The sequence below is a fragment of the Haliaeetus albicilla genome, chromosome 2 (assembly GCF_947461875.1).
Source record: "Haliaeetus albicilla chromosome 2, bHalAlb1.1, whole genome shotgun sequence".
Taxonomy (NCBI): domain Eukaryota; kingdom Metazoa; phylum Chordata; class Aves; order Accipitriformes; family Accipitridae; genus Haliaeetus; species Haliaeetus albicilla.
The window spans coordinates 45,006,862-45,033,771 of record NC_091484.1 but is presented as its reverse complement, the minus strand read 5'-3'; the positions used below and the strand labels follow the sequence as shown (position 1 = coordinate 45,033,771).

Here is a 26,910-nt window from a genome sequence, read left to right as displayed (position 1 = left end):
TTATTTCTGGAAGGGGTGGGGGTGCAGCCACAAGAGACGGAAGCGGTTGCCTCTGGCTCGCGTTCGTTTCCCTTCTCAGTCCACGCGAGCCTGAGACACGCTGCCACCTTGTCCAGGGAGGCCGAGGTCCTTCAGGCGGGAGCTGACAGGGCCTCCACTTGCGGGCGGTGATTTTTCCCCCCTTGCTCACGCACAGGGACAGCGAAGACACCCCCCCCCCCCAGCCCCTCGGCCAGGGCAGCTCCAACCCACCCCTGCCAAGACACGGCAGGATCTCTAAAGACGGGCCCGTGCCCGGGCCCTCGGGTCGCACCCATCGCTGACAGGGCTCGGGGCTCCCCCACAGAATCCCGCCCCGGCCCCGGCCCCGGCCCCGGCCCCGGCCCCGGCAGTGCGCAGGCGCGCCCCGCCGCCCGCCACGTGACGCCCCCAAGCCCCTCCGCTCTTTGTTTATCCCGCGTGGGGGCCGCGCGCCGGCCGATGGCGTCAGTGCGCCCCGCCCCGCCCCGCCCCGAGCCCGAAGGCCGCTTCCGCCGCGGAGGGCGTCGCTCCGGTGTCGGCGGCGCGGTCGCGGCGGGCCCAGCCCGCCCGCCCGCCCGGTGCCGAGCGTCGGGAGCCGTGGGTCGCCGCCCGGCAGCTGGCGGGCGTCGCCCCGGCGGCGCATGTGCTCCGGCGGGGGTGGCGGGCCGCCGGTGTCGGCGGCGGTGAGGGACGGGGAGCATGGCCGCCCCCGGGTCGGAGAAGAGCAGCAAGAAGAAGACGGAGAAGAAGCTCGCCGCCCGCGAGGAGGCGAAGCTGCTGGCGAGCTTCATGGGGGTGATGAACACCATGCGCAAGCAGGTACGGCGGCGGCGGCGGCTTCCCCCCGGGCCGGCGGGGCCTGGGGCTGCCTGGGGGCTGGTGGCCTCACCCGCACAAATTCTGACCTCTTGGGCTGGTCAGCCTCCTAGGCCAGGAGTCTGGTGGCTGTTAAAGATGGCTCTTGTGGTTACCAGTAGAGCCAGGCTGGTAACCAAAATCAGAATTATACAAGTGTATTTCAGCTGAGCTGTCCAAACTGAAAGAAATGCTGATTTTTAAAAAAAATTTTTTTTTAAAAAAAGCTTAAACCTCTGGTATGAGAGCAGGAAGATGATCCCTGTAACTCCTTGCATATGAAGAAATCTTTCTCCTCGGAGGAGGAGCTGGCTTGATTGTGGTAGTATGGTTCATTTAACAACAGCGATGTGGAGCCAGAATTAAAGCTGACTCTGAAGCCAGCTGTACAAGAACATTTGGGGGCTTCATACTTGGCACTGTTGTGTGTTGTATATCTTGTAGCGCTTAGTTGCTTGTCTCCCAGTGTTAGTCTTGACAAAGTCTCAGTCTAGCTTTTAATGCTGTGTTCGTCAGCAGGCTGGGTCCTGGCTTACCAAGGGATGCCAGAGTGCTGATTCTGATTTTCTCTAGCACTTCAGCCCTCTTCTTCTCTCAGTAATACACAATCACTTGTGTTGTCTGCATAAACCACTCAATGCAACTAAGCTCCTATGTATGAAAAACCAAATTGGTTTCAATGACTTCAGGTAGTACAGTTGAGACTTAAAGCCTATGATCTACTTTTTCAATGCAGGCTTTGTTTCTGTTCTAATTGGGTAAATGTATTCCAAGGTGTAGCTGAGTTCGTAAGTTGGCTCATCACTGCTTAGCTCATACCTCTGTCATTGTTGACAAGGGGATGCGAGATGCTGTTATGCTTTGTAAGTAGATAGAGGAAATATTGCTCTCCCTTAGGTGTATGTACAGCCCCTAGCACAGGGAAATCACAGTGCTTTACCATGTCACTATCCACTATGTGGCACCGTATTGTTGTTCTGCGTAAGTACCTCATCTTTCAGTATAGTAGGGTGCCAACTTGCATCTAGTTAGGAATTACTCTTAACAGGGAGAGAGACGATCAGGATTAAGTGCTGTGAAATTTGTGTGTAATTCTGATTCAAATTTCAAAATCTGTTGAGCCCGGGGAGGTGCAACTCTGAATTTTTGCCTGCTGTCAGAGTTTCCTGGAAAATTCTAATCTGACCTCAGAGGGTGGCTTTGCATACCCCACCCAGTGCTGATGGCTCCAGAAATTCTTGCATAGTTCATGACACTCATGGTTCTTTTGGGAGTTCTTTGTAAGAGGAGGTTAACTATTAGTGGGGGGGGAGGTGGAGGTGTGATTATATAGGATAAAATCAGGAAGTCAGCAGGAGCCAGAGGAAAATGTACTACTTCAGCTGATGAGTTGTCCCAAAGTTTAAGAGGACTTACAGGCAGCTGTTTCTTCTTGTGTTTTGACAAGTCAAGAACTATGCTGTGGTTATAAAACCTAAATATGAGTTAAAAATTTCCTGTGATGGAAATAGCAGTGTGCATGTGGAGCGCTAGCTATTTAAATGCATTAGTTTAATGCTTTAGGAAAATGGGCTGATTGGAAAGTACATCTAATTTTAAAGAAGCTGCTTGTGTGAGCTGGGATCTAAAGGCAGCCTCCATGAGTATGGGAGTTCAGAGTTCAGAGACACGCCTGCACTTAGTACTGGTAAGATGTTGGGGGCAACTATGTTTAGCGCATGGAGGACTTCCTGCTCATCTCCAACATGAGATGGCCCACGTCTTTGCAGGTTTTACAGAGCTATTTGACAGTATGTGCATAAATCCTTTGTTGCAACTTTGCAGCTGAGTGGAGGTCAGCCAAGACTGAAGTAATTGAGAATGAAGCTGGGACAGAGTTGCCAAGGTGTTGCTGAACCTGTTTGGAAGATGAAGTGGCCTAATGCAAGCTCACGCTTGGGTGTGTCTTTTCATTGATGTAATGCCAGTCATCTGTTGCCTCATTGAGGTGACTCGGTGACACCATTGGGTCCTTCAGGAAAGAATTAACAGAAATCCTCAGAAGAGCATTATTTGAAATGGAACAGTGTGATGGGTTGACCCTGGCTGAATGCCAGGTGCCCACCAAAGCTGTTCTATCACTCCCCTCTCCTCACCTGGACAGGGGAGAGAAAATATAACAAAGGGCTCGTGGGTCGAGATAAGGACAGGAGAGATCACTCACCAATTACTGTCACGGGCAAAACAGACTCAACTTGGGGAAAATTAACTCTATTACCAATCAACCAGAGTAGGGTAATGAGAAATAAACCCAAATCTCAGAACACCTTCCCTCCACCCCTCCCTTCTTCCCAGGCACAACTTCACTCCCAGATTCTCTACCTACCCTGCCCAGCGGTGCAGGGGGATGGGGAACGGGGTATATGGTCAGTTCATTACATGTGATCTCTGCTGCTTCATCCTCCTCAGGGGCAGGACTCCTCACACGCTTCCCCTGCTCCAGCATGGGGTCCCTCACATGGGAGACAGTCCTCCATGAACTTCTCCAATGTGGGTCCTTCCCACGGGCTGCAGTTCATCATGAACTGCTCCAGCATGGGTCCCTTCCAAGGTGTGCAGTCCTTCAGGAGCACACTGCTCCAGTATGGGTCCCCCACGGGGTCGCAAGTCCTGCTAGAAAACCTGCTCTGTGGGCTCCTCTCTCCACAGATCCGCAGGTCCTGTCAGGAGCCTGCTCCAGCGCGGGCTTCCCACAGGGTCACAGCCTCATTTGGGCACCCACCTGCTCCGGCGTGGGGTCCTCCCCGGGCTGCAGGTGGAGATCTGCTCCACCGTGGACCTCCATGGACTGCAGGGGGACAACCTGCCTCACCATGGTCTTCCCCACGGGCTGCAGGGGAATCTCTGCTCCAGCACCTCCTTCTTCACTGACCTTGGTGTCTGCAGGGTTGTTTCTCTTACGTGTTCTTGCTCCTGTCTCCAGCTGCTGTTTCTGTCTGTCCCACAACTTTTTTCCTTCTTAAAAATGTTATCACAGAGGCGCTACCACTATCGCTGATTGGCTTGGCCTTGGCTGGCAGTGAGTCCATCTTAGAGCCGGCTGATATTGGCTCCATGGGACACAGGGGAAGCTTCCAGCAGCTTCTCACAGAAGCCACCCCCACTACCAAAACCTTGCCACACAAAGCCAATACAAACAGTCACACTCAGAAACATCCCAGGGAAAGAAATTAAAATGATGGTCTATTTTGGTTGACAAATATTTCTTCCTGCACCCAGAGGGGCCTTAGAATATCCAAGGTGCTTCAGATCCTGAACTGAGGCACTAAATGTATCTTAGAAATGCAGTGTGGAGTTCAAGCAACAGTTGCAGGTCTTAGCAAAGCTTGGCCACAGGATTTTATGGTATCTTGTACTGCTAGTTTCCGACACTTGTTTTGAACCAGATGTGCTAGGAATTTCAGCTTTAAAGGTTTTCCTCTGAAACTTTTCTCAAATGGTCTCTGTTTTTTGTTGTTTCAATCCTAAATGGTTTAAAGCTACAGATGTACAAACAAGGCTGTATATCACTCCCTCATCTAACTTCTAATTAAAATATTTTTTCAAAATGTATTATTTATATTTTGTCCAGTGTGTGCTTCTGAGTGTCCTTTCCTTCAAGAAACTAACAAATAGGTTTATTTGAAGAGGCTGCATATATGGATTATCAGCCTTGTGAGGTGTGCCCTAGGTAATATTGTCTGTATGTGGAAAACATTCTCACACGGTTCTAGGCAAGTATATGCTTCCTACAGTAGAAATGCTCTTTTCTGGGGTTAGTACTGGGATGAATGTAGGTAGATGTTTTTGAAAGTAGGTCCATGAACTTAAGGTAGTAGTCGAAAATGAATTCCTGTTTTTAGGAAGCAATGCTGCTCAGTTTTTCTTTCTTAATAAAGAGGATGTTATAATTAACTGTAGTATGGTGTGCATTTATTTCAGTCAATATGTTCTTAGAAAGGATACTATTTGAGAATCTATTAAAATTATGTGGTTTTACCTTAATCCTCTCCTCTCATGTCTCCTGACAACTTTAAGTTCTGTCACTGTCCTTTCTCCTTCTAGTGCATGACAGTTCACGTGTAGGGGAGAAACTAACTGCTTACAAACAAATAGCAAGCAAATGAGAAATAATTTTTTTTCTGGAAGCTATTTAGTTGCTCATCAGGTGTGGCCAGTCAAACCCTTCCATAGAAGTGTTATTTTTGGGATACATTTTCTTAAAAATGTTCCATTGAATGCTTTGAACTTGTTCATCACTTTCACTCTGGTTGGGCAATATGATGGCAGCCTTCAGATACAAGGTTCCTTTGACTTTTTTTGAGAATTGACAGCTGAGTAGAGAAGAGAGCCACTGATGGGTGAAAAGAGTGTAATATAAATGCAGCCCCTGCTAGATGCTGCAGAGCCTACATTATTGGAGGCTGATGTAAATGCCACAGGAAAAACTTTGTAATCAGGGTTCATATGTTATTTGTGACCATCCTTAAAGTACAAGTTCATGGGTAATCTGAACTTTGCTAGTTCTCCAAGTTACTGAACTGAACTTTGACTTTCAGAATATCTTTTTATTACATAATACTCTTGAGTTGTGTGGATTAAGAAAAGCGATGAATTTCCTTAAGCTGTTTTTAAAGAAATATTGTTGAAGGATTTTTGAAAATGGTGATCTTTGCATTTTTGTTTGTTTTTTCCTCTGATTTAGAAAACTCTATGTGATGTCATTCTTATGGTTCAAGAAAGAAAGATCCCAGCTCACCGTGTTGTGCTTGCTTCAGCCAGTCATTTTTTTAACTTGATGTTTACTAGTAAGTCTTTTCAAAATTGATTATAAGCTTTCATGATGCTCCTGTTAGACTTGTGGCTAAGTATAAGTGAAGGTTTCACCATTTTGTGTCCTTCTTCCATTCATCTCTGCTCACCTTCCCTTCATTTTCCCTTTAACTCTCTTTTGACCAAGTCAAGTGTTACTTCATATGTAAGCGCTCTTATTAATTGGAGCCTATACTCTGTATTAGAGTTGGTCTCCCTCCCTTAATCTGAAAATGGGCAGTTTTTACTCCCATGACAGAATCTGTCTGCCCCACTGCTTCCAGCCATTAGACACTTCTGAAAGCCCGTTTTATATGTAGAAGTGTAAATATTCTTCTATTTACACTATCTTTACAAATCCAGTTATGTAGTATCTCTCTTACTTTCGTATGCCTTACCCATGAATTGTAAAATTACTGTGCTATAAAACACATTAAAGTTGAGTAGAAGTAAAATAACCATGCCTTCCAATGGTCAGTTTGTAACTGTCTGTGGGCAGACTTACAGTGCTGTGTCTAGATGGGGGCAGCTCAGAGCTGTCTCTATTGTTACCAGCTTGAATGTGAAAATAGCTTCTGACAGTGCAGCATGTGCTTCCTGTTTTTGGTAATGCTAACTTGGCAGTGTGCACTGCAGTCAACAGCATCTATGACCTTTTCTATTTAATACAGTTTGTCATAATTTACATTAATTTACATAATACAAGCATGCACACACACCAGTTACCTTGTTTGTCCCACTGCCCCCTTTCTTTCCTGACTTGCACTAGTAATCCTGGGAAAACAGCAACCAACTGTGTACAGTTTTTAGCAGGTTCCCACCTTGTATAATCACTGTATTTTCTACTGTTTGCAAAATGTACAATAACTAGAGTATTGATGTAGTTTGTATTTTAATCTATTTGCAGCAAATATGCTTGAATCAAAGTCCTTTGAAGTGGAGCTAAAAGATGCAGAACCTGACATTATTGAACAGCTTGTGGAGTTTGCTTATACTGCAAGGTAGTTTTGTTATTTAAAGCTGACACTTCTTTTAGGAAGCCTGCCAATTGTAAATGATAAAATCTTAAAATAATGCTTTTGTGAGTCATCGGTTTTGTTAGCCATTACAATTCTTTACTTTGTTTAAAGCCTGATATGACTAGACCTTCTATCCTTCTTCCCTTTTCCTTTTTATTTAATCAGTAGGAAGCCCTGCAGACTAAAGAGAGGGGTAGTTGTCTCCAGAAGGCAATTAAAAGCACTTCAAGCTTTTGAGTTCAGTGTTGGAGTCAAATTATATTTCCCATTATTCTGAAATTCAGGCCCTTATTGATATCAGTAGGGTTTCTCTTTCTGGCCATGGTAGCTATCACACAGAACCATTTCCAGGAGTTGCACTGTCATCTCAGGCCAGGCAGGATGGATAACTGTTCTGTGAACAGCATTTCCCTCCTATCTTAAGTTGTCTATGTGTGTGTTTGGGTTTTTTGTTTTGTTTTTTTAAACACAACTTATGCAGATGACTAGGATTGTAAACAGTACTCCTTAATCAGCTCTCATGACGGATGAGTGGTAGGCCTTTCATCTATGTACCAATGGGATTAATTCCCCTTAGGAAGGCTTTCTCCTTTCTTTGAGAGGAATCTTGTTGTATACTCCATCAGTGGTGAGAGATAGTCAGTGTCAGCATGCCAGCCATATGGTTGCCTCCCCTGGTGCCCAAGCCCTTGTCTGTGGGTTCTGTACCTTCTCTTGAAACACTGCCAAACTGCTTGTTCTGCTCGTACACTCTAGGCAAATCAGCCAGAGCAGTCTCGACAATGAGTTTAGACAGATTTTGCTGATGCCTGTTTGGGAGTAGGAGACTGTCAGAAAAAAGGTTCTGTTCGTTTTCTGTTTTGTGAAAGTGGCTAATCACACAAGTCAAAGCAATGGTATGGTACTGCAGAGGGCCTGTGTTAAAGGCTTGCTCTTCAGAATCCAGGACTGGTTACTCTTTGCCCTTCCTCAGTAACGTAGAACAAGTGAAAGCAATTTGGAAAGATCATGAAGGGAGTTTGTGTCTTCAGACTGTGTGTGAAAGATTCTTGGGTAAATAGCAAGGAAATAATTTTGCTATTTATGTGAATTGGTGTAAGTTGCCTTTTTTTTTTTTACTACAACAAAGTAGGTAATTTTAGTGATGCTAATTTTACACCTTCTGTTTTGCAGAATCTCAGTTAACAGCAATAATGTCCAGTCTTTACTAGATGCAGCAAACCAATATCAAATTGAACCTGTGAAAAAAATGTGTGTGGACTTTTTAAAAGAACAAGTTGATGCTTCCAATTGTCTTGGTAAGAGAAATGCAAACTTACATTTACTGTTTAGTTTTAAACTTTGCTGTTCCTGAAAAATAGACAGTATTGTCTAACAGACAGTAATATTTGGCTAAATCCAGGCATGTAAAAATAATTTTTCTCTGAACCTGAACTGTTGTCCCTTGCTGTAGACAAAACAATCTGGCAGTTGTCTTGCCAGTATCAGGGCCCACTGACTGTGCTAGGTCTCATCCCAGCTTGACAGCACCCTGGAGTTTCTTGTTTGTTAGAGAACCTCAGCTGTTTAGTAAGGTAGAGCTTTCAGTTGTTGTTACTGTACTTGGAGACAGAATTTGACAGAGTTATAATTTCTACAAAACTAGCATGTCTTCTGAAAGTATGAACAGGATAACTTTAGGTTACTTTTGGTTTTAGTTGCTCTTAATTTTGACAGAAATCCATGAATGTCATCTTGGCAAGTTTGATATTTAATAAGTTCTGTAGCCCTAATGTGAACTTGGTGTTACAGAAAAGGTAAACAACAAGTAGAACTAAATGCTTTTTCACGCTTAAGATTTGGTGCACTTTGTTTAATCAGAGATTAAAGATTAACTTGTTTATAGGGTTTCTTATTGATTTGTCATGTAATTCTTGTAGTAACATCTCAATTATGTTATAGATGTTTATAGTATCAATAGAAATGCTTTGCAGAGTATTTGAATTATAATGATTCAACTGACACTTTGGTGCAGTACAGCTGTGGCTCTGAAATAGCTGCTGGAAGAAAGACATTACCTTCTAAGGAAAATGCAACTATATGCTTGCTTTGAGGCATATTCCCTTCTCTGTGTTTTTTGTTAACTAGAAAATTAATTATGGTCTCCAACACTTGCATGCTTTGTTGCTAATTTACAGCAAAAAGGTAGATAAAGATTGAATCAATTTTTCCTCTAGGCATTGTTTACAAGTTGAAATGTGTTCTGTGCAGACTCATAGGCAAGACCACAGTTCTTTTTTTTTTTTTTATTAAAAAATGTATTTGAAAGAAACCATGGCTTACTTTGAATCTCTTGAAATTTTGTCAAGACATCATACACTTGGATTTTATCCTTCCAGTGTGCATTTTACTACTTGGAGAAGCTCAGGCTAGTTGCAGCCTGTGGGTTGATGAGTTGCTTCTGCCCCACTTGCCATCTCCATAGGAGAAGGAAGACTGTAGCATGATGAGCAAAAGTTGCTGCTGAAAAGCTCTGTGCTTACCTGGTTTCTAATGGGAAGGTTGGAAATGGTGCTTCTCAGTAGCAGTTGCTATTTATAGCTTTATGCCAACCTTCTGCCCTTGCAGCAGCATCAGCTTGACTTTTTTGTGTTGGTCTGCAGCTGACTGTGCTACCTGTGTAGAAAAGTCTCAGTTCACTGTGACTCTTGAAGGAATTTGGGCTTAGTTGGTGACTGATGCTGCATGAGCAGATCAGGGGAAGTCAAAACCTGGATCTGGTTTCTCAAGCTGTTCTGGTTAGGCTTTGTTATTGTGATATGGCTCAGACCTGGTTATGGTACTGTTATCTGCTTCGTAAGGGGGAAAACAGGAAATAGTGCTGGAGAGAGAGTTAATACAGCAAGTGGTGCAGGTCTGACTCTCCAATTAGTTCAGTAGGGATAGGGATCAGCAGCTTGTGCTTATCTTAGTTTGCCTTGCGTTGCAGATAAGTTACGACAGAATGTGTTTAAAAAAAAAAAAGGCATGGTAATAAACTGGGGTTGCAAGTATCGCTGAAATTACAGTAATTTTATTCTATTTTAATATATTAAAGGTAATTGCAGTTCCAATTTGAAAGGGTTTTTTTCTTAATTTTTCCTTCATAGGTATAAGTGTGTTAGCAGAATGCCTAGACTGTCCAGAACTGAAAGCCACTGCAGATGACTTTATCCATCAGCATTTCACTGAAGTTTACAAGACAGATGAGTTTCTTCAGCTTGATGTTAAGCGTGTGACACATCTCTTGAACCAAGATACATTGACAGTGAGGGCAGAAGACCAGGTGAGATCCCTGTTTTATAACAGCTAAGAGCATTGAACTTCACTATCTTTTTTTTTTAATCAAGAGCTGGTTTAAAGTATCTCACTTCTGATGTTCCTACAGTATACAATGTGCATAGTGCTTGCTAAATTGTAGAAAGAAAGGTGCATCCTAGCTTGGTCAAACCCAAATATTAATGAATATTTACATTTCAAATGTGGTTATTATATGTGTTGTTTCAGCAAACTAGGAAAAAAGAAGTCATAAAGGGAGTAAGCAAAACAGTTTCCTTTATCGAGGTAGCTATAGGGCTTCTGATTCCATAGTGCATGAGCTGAATTAAGTTTGATATATAGTGGTTGCTCCTAGATTGGGGTTCATGTGCTATTGGTGAAGGTGAACTACTTCAAAGTGGTAAGCAAACTGCATGTCTCTACCTGAGTATGGTCTCAGCCCATTTCAGAGAGGAGTTACTTCTGATGGAAATGTATGCATACCCAAGTTAAGCTTGGGGAACTGAGGGACTTGGAAGCAAGATGAACAAAACACTGAAAACTAGATGCATTGAGTGATGGATTGATGGAAAGCCCTTATTTAGGGAGTGGACACAATTTAGGTGGCTGAAAGGAGCCTGGAGTTTCACTCAGTTAAAAGTTGTAACCTGTGGTAGAAATCTCATTCACAGTTGTCCCATTTGGAAAGGTTGATTCAGCTTTTATAGCACAGCCCTGAATGCTTGTTTGCTAGCTTGTTCTTCCTACTGCAGGAAAATAGGAAGAGTACAGGTGTCTGCACTGTAGCCCAAAGAGGTGTTTGCAGGATGGTTGTATGGGTACTTCTTGTAGCTGCTGGGTACTTCTTGTAGCTTCTCAGTCAAATCTGTTGAAAACAAACTGAAGTTGTGCCTTTCTAGCTATGCTGTTCTGCTGCTTGAACTAGGTAACGAGTTTGTTTGGGTATGTCGTCAGGAGTTGACGCATACCTTCAAAGTGCAACAGAGGGATCTCATAGCCAAGGTGGTATGAGTATCCACTTAGATAGAAGCAGATGTTTTCCTGACTTTGAAGCTTAGCTTTCACAGAATTAATGTGTTCTCTTCAATGTATCTGTTGCAGTAAAAAGCTTCAATGAAAATAAGAATGTGTGGGGGATAGTATCAGGTGATTGAATATGATAGTTGGCTAGTTACAAGTATAAATATGAGTTACATCACAGTTCAACATTCTTCCCACCTGCTGGGAAAAGGTCAGGTCACAGTGTAACATCCTCAAAGCTGGAAGTGGTGTTTGGCTTGCAGCCAAAATGACACTTTGGAATTTACATTCTTGAAGTTTTGTTGGTAAGGTAGGATGGCACACTTTAACTTGGCAGCAGTGGTAGAAATTTTGTGTAGGCAGCATGGCATCATTAAAATTCCTTTGGGAAAGTGGCAGTGTGCAGCATGAAACTAGAGAAGTTTGCCAGTGATACTATAGGAATCTTATTTCTCAGGAGTTGCTGCTAGAAAGTTGACATTATACTCTAACTTTTGTATTGGCGTAAAGCATATTTACATTTATCAAAAAAAGGAATGTAGCTGTAATTACTAGCTGTCCTGTTTTTCCTTTGTGCAAGTAATGTTTCTGTTGATGAAGGGATACAATGTTTCTGTCCCAGTCATTCTGTTGAATTTCCTTAGCTGATGGAATTGAGCCTTAAGTATTTTTTATTTCTTTACTCTCCCTTGCTCCCTGGTCATTTTGCAGAATTGTAGCTGAGGTGGTTTAGCAGTCTGTCTGAATAACTAATTCTGCCATTAAATGTCTTTCCACATTATACCTCGGTCACTCACCACTGATCACTGATCCGTTTCAGCTACAGGAGTAGGTATTGGCTGTACTATCACTGGTAATGAAGTTAGTGCTGACTCTGAAGTGGCAGCATAGTAGATAAGCTTGCTATGTCTGAGAGCAGCATGGAAGTATCTTAGTACATAGATAATACTGGATTTTCATTTCATTCCTTCCTGACCCAGAGGACAATCATAAATAGAGCAGATTTCTTTGTTACCTTCCCTGTTCTGTTGTCCCTGCCCCCTAAGAAAACCCTTTATCTTTTCCTGTCAAGAGGAGGTAGAGAGGAGGCTCTCTGAATGGTAAATTTATGGTAGTCTGCAGCTAAAAACTTTAATTTAAATGGTCCCCTAAGACACACAACAATAGCAATATATTTGGATCCCCAGCACTATCATTTGGTAACAGAAGCAGTTCGTCAGCTCAGGAGACTATATCAAGTAGAAGCTATTTCAGCATTTCTGGACAAGTATTACCTGTGTTACAGCATGGAACTCTATGCATATTAGACTTAAGCTGGTACAGGGGTTACTCACATAAATGTGATTCATGCAGATTCATGCTTCCTGTTTGGAGGAGAAAAAAGTTAAATAGCGGAAGGGGGGGGGTTAAGTTTGTAGATAGGTTTTATTCTGTGGTTTTGCATTTGTTTTACTTCTCATCTGAGCATTGTCTTTTGAGGGCTTTTGGTGGTGGTTTTGGGGTTTTTTTTTGGAAGATGGTGATAGATCCCTACATACTAAAATGTTACTGTAAATTAACCTCCAACAGGCAGAAGAATCAATTTGGAGCATTAAGGTTTAGTTATTTGTCTTACTGTGTGGTGATGTACCTTATCCTTTTCTTTCCTTCTCTCTTGTTTAAGGTTTATGATGCAGCAGTCAGATGGCTGAAGTATGATGAGCCAAATCGCCAGCCGTACATGGTTGATATTCTTGCTAAAGTCCGATTTCCTCTTATATCAAAGAACTTCTTAAGTAAAACAGTTCAGGCTGAACCACTTATTCAGGATAATCCAGAATGCCTTAAAATGGTGATCAGTAAGTTGACCTCTAGCTGAAATTTTTAATCTTCTGTATAATTAAAACAAATGCTGTGGAATTTTTGAAAATTGTTTGCTTTAAAGTGCTCTGACAACGCTTTCACATTAAATTCATCTGACTGTGTTCCCTTTAGGATGCTGTGTTTAGTTGAAATTGGATTAGCAGATTAGCACATAAATAAAACCCATCTTATGTTAGAGTGTGACTTTTATTTCTATTCTCCTAGCAAATGACACAAACTCCATGACAAGTAATGGAATGGAGATTTTGTCAATGAGTCGTTAGGGTAATTGGAAGTGTTAGTGTGCCTTTGGGACTGGCTAGTAACTTCAGTGTTGTTCATGTTTGTATGTGAATTAACAAAAGAAATATTTTATGTCAAAATTTTCAATATTATAAAGCTTCCCTAAGCAAATCAGAATGTTAAGCATATGTTGCGCTATTTTTTTCTCTAATATATACTGACCATTCAGCCTACAGACAGTTGCATTGTGAAGGTGCAGATGAGATGGGGAACAAGCTTCCCTTTTGTTTTTAGACACCACTTGTGAAATTGTTATGTAAGAAAGAAAAGCCTAGATGTTGATAAATATTCTGGAAAGAAATTTTTTAAATTTCAGTAGCAGTTAACTAGTTGGCTTCATTTTAGTGTAGATCTAAAAAATGGTACATGACTGTTTTCCTTCAGTCTCAATGAACAAGATTCAAATTAAGCTATATGTTGGTAAGTATTTGCTGACCATTGACATCTCAGTCATACTTCTTGTATCACATGGAGTTGGGTGCATTTGTTTAAGAAATAAGGATTTTTTTTTTTGTCTGGTTTTAGTGGATTGTAATGTCACTAGTATTTTTGCATTCTTTGGAATGTTTCTTAAGAGAATGCTTATTTTCTTACACCAATTGTAACTAATACTTTGCACTGTCAAGCTAAGAACAAAAGTGATGGGTTTTCATGAGGTACAATGTGCTAGAGATGCCTTCCTTATTAATCAGAAATTGGGGTGGTGAGGAGGCAGGCATGGTTAACTCCTTATTGCATTCAAGTCCCTTCTTTTAATGTTAGTGTTGTCCTCTTTAGGCTCCCAGTTCTGCTATTGCTTTTCTTTGGGTTTGCTTCCTTTTGCCCGTTTCAATGCAACAAACTTAGTTGCTTGTTAATATTGGCTAAATGAGCTGATTGATCAATTGATATATAATGTGAGTCTGTAACCATGTGCTGTTTTCACACAGAGTAGGCAATTTGAAATAGGGTGTAAATCTGGATGTATGCTCCCATCCTCATGTGCTGCTGTGCGTTCTTCCCTTTAAATCAAAGCTGTATAGGTGTAATGTGGAAACTTGGTTTTCCCATCTTCCCTCTCTTTCCACTCCTCCCTATCCCTGCCTCTGAAGCCTCCCTTTCCATGTATGAGCTACACTGGATCTGCAACAGTTGTTGTTGTCCTTCCAGGTGGGATGCGATACCATCTGCTTTCCCCAGAAGACAGAGAAGAGTTAGTGGAAGGTACGCGGCCAAGAAGAAAAAAACATGATTATCGCATTGCTCTGTTTGGAGGCTCACAGCCCCAGTCCTGCAGATATTTTAATCCAAAGGTAATCGTTACCTCAGAATGCATTAAGATTCACTGTTTGTAATCTTACTTGTTTTATTTGCTGATGATATTAACTAAGACATAGTGATCTACAAAATGGTATTAGGAAGGATGTATTCCCTGCCTCTTGGGTATGCAGTTGGAAGAGTATGTTTAATAGGTATTTCCAAATCTATGTACCTAGATGTAATACTTCATTTTTAATAGAATGATTACGTGTTTGTTTATTGGCAATATTAGATACGGAGTTCTGATAAATCCATCTGAGTTGAGAATTGATTGGTATGTGCATCCCACAGCTGGGACTAAATAAAAGGTCACCAAAACATCAAGCAAACGGTTAGGAATATATGAAAGTCTGTATGCATGTGCATGCATGTATATGTTCAGAGAATAACTCAAAGCAATCTCTTTTAGCACATATTAAATTATTGGCTTGTATGTTAGTGTAGAACCCAGTTTTAGAGTGCAAGATGGTTTTTCGGTGCATTTATTATAAATACGTAACCACTTTGAAATTCCGATGGTTCACAATCTTGTTAGTTCTCAAGAGTATGTAAGGAGAAGAATTGGGAGCCAAGTATTCTGTAAGTGGAAAAGAGTGAGTTTCTACAATAAAAAACTTAGAGATGGCCAATTTAGAGCAAGCAAGCTTTGCCTGAAGTTTGTTTCCATGTTTCCTGAATAAAATCAAGCCACAGGAATGGTGTATATTTCAGCTATGCAGACTAGATGGTCTAGAAACATCAGCTGCATGCAAAAGGATTATCCATACTCTGTTTTACTAGGCAAGCACATGCAGTAATACAAAAAAAGTTGCTACGTAAACATCAGGGCTCTCTAAGTTATGAGATCACATACATGTAATATTTTGTTGCAGAAATTCTGGTTGTTCTAACTCAGCATATTAAATGCTTGTTATAATTTCAAACAGTTTTGTGTGTTATCTGTGTGAACTTTATAGTCAATGCGAGCTCTGCCAAATCTAATTCAGAATGAATGAGCCCTTGGGATGTGTTTTGAACTCATTGCTCACATTCCCTTATGTAAGATAAAATTGAAGCTACTTTGAGCACCACTCAAGTCTGGAGAAAAACCTATCAGCTTTGCTGACTTAGTTTGAGAGACATTTAATATGTATTTTTATTGGTGATTCCAAATTCCTGAATAATGACCACCTTTTTCCTTTGTACACATACTCAAGTAAGAAAGCGGTACTCCAACTGGGGGTGAGGAGATGAAGGGAATGGAGCAGATAATTCTTTCCTTTCCAAGGTCTGAGTTGGGGAAACCTTTGATCAGGGCATTCTTCCTTTTCAAACAGTTATTTGGTTTTGGCATCTTAACAAGTTGTAATTCACCCAATATGCTCTGACCTTTCTTTTATTTGAAGGAAATCAGATCAAAGTTTCTTTCTCTTAATCTCTAGTTACTTATGTTGGAACAAAGCTGATTTTAGGCAGGATCTAAAGTACCTTTGAGACCTACTGTCCCAGTCGTTAACTGGCAATGGTATTATCAGCATAGCATGCATGTGGTCTCTTTACCAACCTAACTGATAGGTTGAATTCTGTAAGTGCCTAATGTCAATGGTGGTCAGAACTCAAAAGATGGGGGTTGTTGCTTCATTGCTCTTTATAAACTAATATAACACCACCACCCCCAGTTGTCACCATGTATTTTCTGAAACATTAATTTTGTTTGAAAAATAATGATCTCAGTGCATGCTGAGTGGGAGTGACAGGCAAAGATTTAAAACTAAATAGAAATTTATGTAGTTAGGTGATCTTCAGTCAGACCTAAACTATAATATTACAAAGAAATCTGTTTTGTGGACAAAAAGTCATATCTGTATAAGCCTACATAAAGCATAGGATAAAATAGCTCATTTTTTTCATAGACTATTTGTCCAGGTGTAACACCAAAAAAGAATTAAGTTTGGAAGAAGTCTTGCAGAACTGCCTCTTAATCAAGCTTTATGGCCTTGCATGTGGATTAATGGGGGGAGGGGTGGGGCACAGGGAAGGAGAAGGAAAAAAGTGGGTAATTGGAGATCTTCATTCTAACAAGCATGTCCTCCTTGAATGTTTTCCCAGTGCTTATATGCTTTCTTGGGTATTCTTCTTAGCTAGCCTGTCATGTCTCGTTGAATAGCTTTTACTTTACGTCATTTCCAACTCTAAGCTATTTAAAGGTCCTTTTCTGGATGTTTTGCCTGAGTATCTGACTTTGATCTTTAATTAACTGTGACAGTAGCTTCTTAAATGCAACAAACCAAGGATCCAGAACCCCTGTTGGATTAGCATTGTGTGCATGCAAAATAGGTGTGGGATGTAAGGCTCCAATGCTGCAAAGACTAGATCACATTTAACTCATTTTAATTAGTCTCATCAAATGATGATGGGAGAGTCACAGAGCAGAGATTTAAGGTTGTGTATGTACTTTCGCAAGGTTAGGACCTTGGGAAAGAATTGAAATTTTGTTTGTTGTCTGTTGAACTGATTGAATAGTGACCTAGACCTTCACTTTTGATTTTAATTAAATTCAATAATTTAATTAAATTCTTATGTCAGCTAAAGAAACAGTTCAAAACAAAGGTTACATTTCTGCTGAAAATATTTTCTCAGTTGCGATATAAATTTCAATAATTCTAACACTAAAACCAGTGCAAAAAATTTTAATTTTCACTGATTGCTTCGCATGCAAAATTATGTTGATCTTCACTTCCTTGTTGTCAAAAAGGGTTCTTTAAATAAGAATGGATTGGATACTGTGTGTTGTATGTTGAGACTGTTAGCAGTATTACCTTAAGTCTGTATTTGTTGTCTTTGTTGCATTGTAACTGATATTTCTATTGATGCACGTACTTCATCAAGAGAGCAAAATGATGCAACAGGACAGATGCAGACAGGCATCAAACTTGTGGAGCAATCTGGCACTATTTTGAGTAGAAATGTTTGTTTTCAGAACACTACTAGAAATCCTAGATGTCCTATTAATGGTGGTGGGAAGCATTTTCTTGTTGAATTTTCCACAGAATATTTAAAAAAAGCTTCCCCCCCCCCAAGTCAGGAATAAAATACTTTTTGTTTCATTTTATGAATTCTTGCTAAAAATGTATACATGACTTTGTGGGATTTTTGAGGCAGCGATATGTTTATTCTTTTGAAATTGCTGTCTCTAGTGACCAGAAATAGCTGGCAGTTTTAAATTTTTAACAGTGCAAAATCCAACAATGCCAAGTAAAAAGTAACAGGTGCCTGGCATCACTATTTCTTGATGATTAAGGGAACCAGCATGCCTTTTATGAGGAGATGGAGCTGTAGTCAATAAGCTATTAGTGGGGAGGTTGTCCATATTAGGCATGTCTGCTGTTTTCCCTGACAAACTTGGAAGAGGAGGTATCAACTGAAAATGAGTGAAAACTCTTAAACAAAATGAGGTACTTCTCAGGTGGCCCATAATTACATGTGCCATTCCTGTCACAGGGTCTTGTGGTTGCTAGGAGTTCAGATAGTTTTAGTGAGTGATTAAAAAAATTCATGAAAGAAAAAAGCCTTTCAAAAACTATAAAATACAAAGATACAGCTTCTGCATCTGGTGTCCTGCATCACAATTTGTTGAAAACAAAGATCAGCAGGGAAAGTGTCACCATATACCTATCTTGGTCTTTCTTTCCCTACTCAGCCTCTCAAAAATGAGGCTTGCCACTGCCCAGGGCTGTGTGGATCTTGATTATGGCATAAAGCAACTCTTCTGCATAATTCTTAAATGTGTAAAATGCGTAAATTGAAATCAATTCTATGTGGTGCAGACTAGCACTGAAGAGCATTACAAGAGAATGACCTAAATTGCCTCCTGCTGAAAGAGAATACTGCTGAGTATGCTCAGGTTATGGCTTTTCATTTGATAAAGGTGAGGATGAAATGGTAGCTATGAACTGAAGCCATAAAAGTGGGTCAGATCACAGCCCTTCGTAACAGTGAAGAAAAACAGGATTTTTTGTAAAAGTGCCAGAAGTCTGAGCTTGAAAATATGTTGATCTTGCACAATGCGCTAAGACATTTTCTTAAGATTTATGCAGCTATTTATTTTGCCATGCTGTAGTATGGCTTTCCTTTCTAGGATGCCCCAGGACCTGTTTCTCACCATAAAGGGCCACATGCACCTGCCAGCTCTTCTTGATATGGGGGATGCTACAAGAAAAGATTGTAAGATGTTTTGGACTATAACATGCTCTGCCTCTCTTTCTTTGAACCCCCATGTAGGAGTCGCTGTTCTTCCTCATTGATCAAGGTGTTTGAAGTATGTCCTTGCTAAGAAAATGTAATGATGTAACGTCTTGTGTGAACCATTACAGTGAAGGTCATTCAGCAGGTTGAGCTAGACCATCCTGAGGTGGCACAGATAACAGTTAAGGTCCCGTACTTTCTGGTTCAGTATAGGATACAAGCTGTGCTCATGGAATATGTGAGATGCTATTACTCAAGAAGTGTTTCTTGTGCTGTATGCTATCCTGGTCTGCCATCAGTTGCTGAGTTTGGTGTTCTTAAGGCTTTGGGTAGTGTTACTGCCCATATTTGATACTCGCTGGTTTTGCCAATCCATGCAAAATCAGTTTCTAGGCAACACAACTGCCAGTATTTGTGATGGAGCATTACTCTATTTCTCATGCTATCAACTGTGGATAGCTATAGATCATTTGTGTTTTGTAAATTCTGTAAATAAGCTTCTAGTTGTCATGGTAATAAAGTATGTATCAGAGCTTTTTAACTGAGTTGCTTGTCAATTTGGATATTATCTTCTCCTTTTTCCATCGCCTTTGTTTGGTACATTCTGTATTATTTTTTTTTTTAGAAAGAATCTGTTACTATATGTAAGATGTCTTTTTCCATTCCTATAAAAGAAAATGCAATCCTACTTTATTGATCATATGCGTTGTTTCTGACATGACAGCAGCAGGAGGTCAATTCTGTTGGAAAAAAAATAAATCTGTTTTTCAGGGAATCTGTACTGGGTGCACACAGGGAATGAGGAAATAGAAATTCATAATGTCATGGTTCATTGCAGCTAACTATGTCTATGTCTAAGAGAATTTTTTCAAGAGTACGCCTGAGGAGTATTCTTCAATAAACAGTATTCATGTTTGTTTTGAAAAGGAACTTTAAAACTGACCATATCTAAATCTCTATGAAAAGCTCTGTTTGAAAAACACTCGCTGTGCAGGTAAGTGTTATAATCTATTAGACATTACCTGTTCTTTGTAATGCAGGATTACAGCTGGACAGACATCCGATGTCCCTTTGAAAAGCGCAGGGATGCAGCTTGTGTCTTCTGGGACAACGTAGTTTATATTTTGGGTGGTTCCCAGCTCTTCCCTATAAAGCGAATGGACTGCTACAATGTGGTGAAGGATAGCTGGTATTCCAAGCTAGGACCTCCAACACCTCGAGATAGCCTTGCAGCCTGTGCTGCTGAGGGCAAAATTTATACATCTGGTGGTTCAGAAGTGGGTAAGACACTAAAAATCTTTAAACCAAACCAAAAAAAAAAAAAAAAAAGCACAAAGAAAGATACCTGGAAATTTTTCTGGTTTTTGCATGACTCTGTTGAAAAGAAACTGCACGTTGCCATGTTAGCCTAATGAATTTATTTTCCCGTATTTAGGATTTTATCCTCCCCATGATCCAACAACCTCTTTCTGTTGTGTTTTTTAAAATGATTGAGTGGATTGAAATGATTAATATTTACATTAACTAGAACATAAAGTACACTGCAACTCTTAAGAGTTAACTAGGGACAAGAAAATATATTTTGGGAGTCCCACTCTGCTCTTAGCTAACTTCTATAAATCCACAGAACTCGTGTGGTTTAAAATTCTCTGCAATGCATGGCCAGAATAGCTGCATTTTGACAATGGCATTTCTTGTATACAACATATGTTGGGCCTAATGAGGTTTTTTAAAAGGGGGGTGGGAGGAGGGGTGGAAAACAAGCTTTTGAAACTACTGCTTTTGGTGGTAAAATCATACCTGGCCCTGTAAAGGAAATTGTCCGATATTTCTGTCAAATGACAGAAGTTATCTTTTGTTAGTTTGTTATTCTGTTGGTTTGCTTCAGTAAATGGACAAATACTACTTTTCTTTAGATGTTATTATTCATCATAGTAAAAAAAAAAAAAACAAAAACAAAAAACCATTGGGGTTTTTTTCTCCCCAATAAACCTAGTGGGTGACTTACAGTGTTACAGCAACATTGTAAAATTTACTTTGTCTAAATCTGATACATCATAAACAAACCAAAAGTTGGAATATAGGTATGCTATATCCATAAAAATATAGAGCTTTAAAAAAAGCTGTGTTCTGGGGGGAAAAAAAAAAGAAAAAAAGGAAAAAAAAAAAAATCCCGAAACACCAAACCCTAAGGCCCGGGAGAAATTTCCAAGTAGATCCTTTTGAGTTCTGCCTTGCTGCAGAGGTGAGGTGAGCAGAGAAAAAAAAGGTCATAATCGGTGCTTAACATTGATAAGTCACTTAATGGGATGTTGTGACATTTAGGTAATGTTATCTGACTTCTAAAATAAAATTTTAAGAGGTCTAATGTAGCAGCAGATTAGACAGTTTCTAGCCGCCACCTAGTGTGGTAAATGTGAAATGGCACCTTTCCCATTACTTGAAATAGGCTTAACTAAGGCTGCATTGTGAAAATTGGAACACTAAAAAAATCTTGTGACTCTTCCTAGTTTCCCACATGTCAGTTCACGAGGGACTATGATACAAACTTTGGTTGTATATTTTATTTTCTAATACATTGTAATTAGTTAATACAACTGTAATGGACATTTTAATTCAGGAGTTTTCTTTTAAACCTACCTTCACAATACTGCACAGTTTCACTTTGCTTTCCATAAATATTCAAGACAGAATAGTAAAAGCTAAAAATTAATAATGGGGTTTACTTTGCCTGTACTTTTTTCTTCTTTGGAATCCAGTCAACACTGCTTGTTTAGAAAAGTCTGTCTATCCTGAATCTAGTATTTTCTAATTTGAAGCAGGCAATTGTGTGAAACCGTTAATCGGAGAAAACGCTGCAATGTGTTTAGCTGTAGAGAAATCTAAAGATTGCATGCTTTTTGCATTGATTGAAGAGTTTGGAAAACAAATTACTGTGCCAGTCCATTACAGAAAAATGGGGCTCGTTTCCCCTTTTTGGAGTACTGTTTTATTTGCAATAGCTAGGAGAGTTTGAAAGCTAAACATACTAAATTCTTCCACTATATTTAGGTAGAGGAAAAATATTTAACATTATACTGACAGCATACTGAAAATGGAAGATTTTACCTTTTTAAAAAAAGACATTAAAGACAGTTCTGATGTATTTCCCATGGATGAGAATTTCTACAACTTCAAAGCAATAAGAATGTCTATTTACACCAAGGAAAAAATATGCCCCACTCTATACAGTTCTTTGTGACACTGAGAATTACATGGTAGGAGTAAACAAACGCACAGGTTATAGAAGTCTGCTCCTGCATTTTGGGTCTGGAAATGTATTGAGGTTTCAAATCCCCAGCTGGTAGTGAGTGCTGCTAGTGCAACACATTTAATTTTTAGAAGTAGAAAGCCAAGGAAAAAGAGGCATAAGAAAAGGCACCTTTAACTGTTCTAGGTGAATATACCTGTTGCAACAAAGGAGAGAAGGATCCTGGTTCTTTTCTGATGAAAGTTGTATCTAGCCTTCTCTGCTTTGGCTATGGTTCAGCTAGTTACCTGAGCACAAGTCTTTAAGCTCTCATCTATCTTCATCAGAAAAATTGCTTTTGATTTCAGTAATAGTTTTATTGGCCCTTGAGGGAGGAATATACAGACCTTGCACTTCCAGAAAATAAGTATCTGCCAGTCCCCAGGAAGAAAGTAAAATGGTGAGGGGTAGCTGTCTTGTGGTTGCTAATAATTCAGGAGTATGTTATGACATAATCAAACTATCTAATTCCAAAGGCAACAAGTATTCTGGGAATTGGGCAAGTCGCATTGCTTAGAGGAAAAAGACTTGTGAACCTGTATTAAGTTTACAAAGCTGGTTTCATCTTCACATCTGAAAGTTCAATATACTTCCAAGTAGTAAGAGTAGCATGAGATGATGACAATATGATTGGTAACTTATATACATCTCTGTTCAGTGTTTACTCCTCCCCTATAAAAAAAAAATCTCATAATTTGTTTTTTTTATTTTAAACATAAATAGCAATTTTATAAACTTACTTGCATCTTTTGGAACAAAAGAGTCAAAAGAATTACAAGTATGTACTTTCTGAATAGTCTCAAGTTTCAAGTTGGTTAGTTCTGCTTTTGGAGGTGGGAAAGCAGCTTTCCCTTTTCAACTAACAAATAAAGCATCAATTTGATAATTACTGTTAGACTCTTCTCTTGAAAGACAACCATAAAAATTAATGCCACTTTGGTGGGTTTCTATTTTTTTAAGGAAATTCTGCACTGTATTTATTTGAATGCTATGACACGAGAACAGAAAGCTGGCACACAAAGCCCAGCATGCTGACTCAGCGATGCAGCCATGGAATGGTAGAGGCAAATGGTCTCATTTATGTATGTGGAGGAAGCTTGGGAAACAATGTTTCTGGAAGAGTGTTAAATTCCTGTGAAGTTTATGATCCAGCCACCGAAACGTAAGTATTGTATCAATTCTGATTATTTTTGGTCACTTGTGGCTTTGCTCGCTCTGTAAATAGCTGTAGATGGATAGGAAGAATTGTGTGTGGTAAGGAATTTTCCTGAGTTAAGCAGTAATAAATCCATTATTTGTAGTTTTACTTAAAAGGCAGTTTTTCTTAAGCAGCTTTCTTCCATATTTCATTTTCCTAATGCTAGGTTTTATTTACATATTTTCTACTTATTTTCTAGGAACTAAATAGTGAGTTTTCCTGTTTTGTTTGGTTTTCTTTTTCCCCAGGTGGACTGAGCTGTGTCCAATGATTGAAGCCAGGAAGAATCATGGGCTAGTGTTTGTAAAGGACAAAATATTTGCTGTGGGTGGACAAAATGGCTTAGGTACTTTAATTCTATTAATTCTCTAGCTGGTCACACAAGGTTTCACAGGGGCCTTTTTTCTTTTACAAAGAATTCATTCTACTCTGTTCAGCTGAAAAACTTTGAGCAGTACCATAAAACATGTCCTGTTGTCACATCATTGTGGCTTCCTTTTTTCACCTCTGTACTTCACTGTATTGTATTTTTCAAACTTTTTTACTAATGACAGTACTGTCAAATTCAGATATGCACCCATACTGTAGCCCAGTTCTACAGTAGTTAATATGGCTAAACCAGTCATCTGAGAAAAGAGAAATTTTTTTATTTTTTTTTAGTTATTCATTATGTATTTTGAGAGTTTTTGGCATCCTTTTGAGAGACAGGTAAAGGTGTACCCACTATTTTAGGAACTTCAATCTAAAGACTTAAAGCAAGTCAGCTATTTTAAAGTGGTGAAAAAGTGAACTTTTTTTGACTGCCCTAGTTTTGAAATATGACTTACTATCATGGGCACGTCATTTATGATCTGCCTATCTCCTTGTCTTTAAAACTAGAACAATAATAGTTTATTTCCCAGGAGAACTGAATTTTAATTACACAGTGCTTTTCAAAATAGAAAATTCTCAGCTATGTGGTTTATTAATCACTATGGTAATTGGAACATCTGATTTCAGATTAATGCTATTTTAGAATATAGCTTGTATTTTAATTAGCTACTAAACCTATTCCAGCATGATTGATTTCTAATGGAAAAATACCAGTAGATGCATTTGTTGCACAAACATTGTATCCATCAGTTATAGCCAGGGCTGCCATTTTGCAAAATGTTAATGTATTCGCCGCTCATTTTAGAAGTGTGTATTATTGAACCAATAAGTTAAAGTATTCTTTTACTGTTCATATTCTGTAGCCTGACTGATTAATTGTTCTTATTGTAATGTAATGGGGAAGAGTTATGTCTGGGGTGAAATATTCATATCTCTTAACATTATGTAAGGTTTCTTAATTTCTCAGATCTAATAATTCAGGACTGGAAGTGAAAACTGTGTGACTCCTATTAAAATTGTTAAATAGGGATAACAGGATGTTTGTAGATATTGTAAAGCGTAATTAGTAGCCTATTTCCTAAAGAAGCAAATCTTAGTCACAAAATCTATTCTTCTCTAATAACTTTCGATTCCCTTGGCCCTTTTAAACTTCAATTATTTTAATATCATAATGAAGACAGACATCCTCTATCAGTAAATGACCAATTTAGGTAAAGGTACTGGTGACTCCCCTAGAATAAAATGTCCTCGCCATAGGCAAGTTTCATGGATTCCTGAGTTTAGTCACTAGCCACAAATCCATGAGAAATTTGGCATTATTAGTTCTTCTGTTCATGAAGTAACACACTGGAATCTCTAGAAAGCATATAATGTGAAATTTGTTAGAACACATCTCGCTTTCAGTCTCCTTTTTTACTTTTCTCTGTTTCTGTATTTATAAAAGGGTAAAACACTAAATTAGAAACCTGTGGCTTTTTTTCACATTTTTTTATTTTACTCTAGGGTTTGTGGTTTAATCTAAACCTTGAAAATAAAGACTGTTTAATGAAGCATTTGTATGCTCTAGTTCAGTCCATATAGTATAATGTAATAAGCAGTTATCTATCTCATTGCTTTGTAGGTGGCCTTGATAATGTAGAATATTACGATATCAAGATGAATGAATGGAAGATGGTGTCTCCAATGCCATGGAAAGGTGTAACAGTGAAGTGTGCTGCTGTGGGATCTATAGTCTATGTCCTGGCTGGTTTTCAGGGTGTTGGTCGATTAGGGCACATTCTTGAATATAATACTGAAACAGACAAGTGGATAGCCAACTCCAAAGTCCGTGCTTTCCCAGTGACAAGTTGTTTAATCTGTGTTGTAGACACTTGTGGGGCAAATGAAGAAACTTTAGAGACCTGAAGACCTGTAGGAGATGCTGAGACATTCTTCAAGGACTTGGGGAAAGATGGCTATCGGTGCTTTGCTTCCATGTTTTACTGAATCTTGTTAAACTGAGTAATAGGAAAACCTGAGATGCAGTCTTTGTATATACAGCATATTGTACAACATGGATTTTTGTCATGCCCATTTTCTTGTCTGTTTTAAGAGATGGGGATGTGTTTTGAGAATCCATTTACCTAGCTGAGATCATATGGCATCTTCCTTTAAAAGGACTCTGTGTGTGGCCTTGTCAAAAATAGACCAAATCCAATTATTTAGAACTGAAAGCATTTGATGAAGATAAGATTTCTGGTTAAATGACACTTTACCAAGCTCAGTGGCAGAGATTCTTCATTTAATAAAGGTGAGTAAATGCAGCTTGGGTCATGAGAAATATGAGCAAAAACTTTTCTCATTTATACTTACCTGCAGAAATCTTACTAGGATGCAGTGAAGATTTTTCCTCAGGAAAGACCACGGACAGCAGTGTAATAAAGATTCCCATGGTGAATGGGGACAGGTTATACAGCTCTCTAGATCGTGATAGCTGCCCTCTTCCAGTGACTTTCTTCCATCACTTGCATGACTGTGTACCAATTTTTAAAGTTAGACAGGCCATATATATAGACTAGAGAAACACTTTGCTAATGACATCTTTGGCGTTTTGGGGAGCTTTCAGAGAAAGACTTTTTTTTTTTATTATACTGAGGTAGGGGGATGGTGGGGGAAGTCCACAATAATTGTGCACTATAATTAGCAAGTTGGAAACTTGGGATTAATTTTCAATATATTTTCCCAGGCATCAGACTGTACGTACTGTGGATGCCAAACCATTAGCAAAGATGGGACTAGGAATGGGAAAGCAAAGTCAATACAACAAATGTATTGATTTTCTTCTTGAAAATGACTGTTTTTAAGATGGCATGAACCAAGTCATTAAAGATACTTTATAGAAGTCTTCTAAAGTTGCACATGGTTATTAATCTCTGGTTTATAAGCATATAGCTCTGTAAATGTTTCCAGCTGCCATGATAGTAAATTTCTTCCAGTGTAGAAGTTCAGCTTGTCAAGCTATTGGTGTCAATTCTGTGTACATCTTCCAACTTCCAGAGAACTATACAAGAAATGTCTGTACATCTGTCCCGCTCCCATGCTAGTTTATTAGTATCTTCATCCTAATTTTGTCACCCCTCTTCTAACTTGCTAATTTTTTCTAGATCTGTTTCTAAGAGACTACTGAGTTGACTTAAAGTTGGTGCTTGCCTACCTGTACCTTATGCATCGCTGGTGGTGTGGATTTTTAGTCTGTTTTATTTCTGAAGATCCCTCTAAGTTCTCCTAAGTAGTATAAATTCCAGTTTTCAAAGTCAGTGCTGCTTTGTAGACTTCCTCCTGGTTTTCTTCCTCATCCTGAC

General features: G+C 39.5%; 1 protein-coding gene across 1 annotated transcript; it reads left to right on the top strand.

Moving 5' to 3' along the window:
* The first annotated feature begins 515 nt into the window (after window positions 1–515).
* Window positions 516–26,460, top strand: KLHL7 (kelch like family member 7). The gene is made up of 11 exons (XM_069773394.1): window positions 516–840; window positions 5,600–5,702; window positions 6,614–6,707; window positions 7,899–8,023; window positions 9,854–10,029; window positions 12,706–12,880; window positions 14,337–14,479; window positions 19,751–19,991; window positions 22,960–23,161; window positions 23,446–23,543; window positions 25,191–26,460. The coding sequence occupies exons 1-11, from the start codon at window positions 721–723 to the stop codon at window positions 25,472–25,474; spliced, it is 1,761 nt and encodes a 586-aa protein (XP_069629495.1). The 5' UTR covers window positions 516–720; the 3' UTR covers window positions 25,475–26,460.
* Window positions 26,461–26,910: the final 450 nt, after the last annotated feature.

Coding starts and splice junctions, on each gene's coding strand:
- KLHL7 (XM_069773394.1), top strand. CDS start 721: ATGGCCGCCCCCGGGTCGGAGAAGAGCAGCAAGAAGAAGACGGAGAAG. Junction 19,992..22,959: donor ATCTGGTGGTTCAGAAGTGG/GTAAGACACTAA, acceptor TATTTTTTTAAG/GAAATTCTGCACTGTATTTA. Junction 23,162..23,445: donor TATGATCCAGCCACCGAAAC/GTAAGTATTGTA, acceptor CTTTTTCCCCAG/GTGGACTGAGCTGTGTCCAA.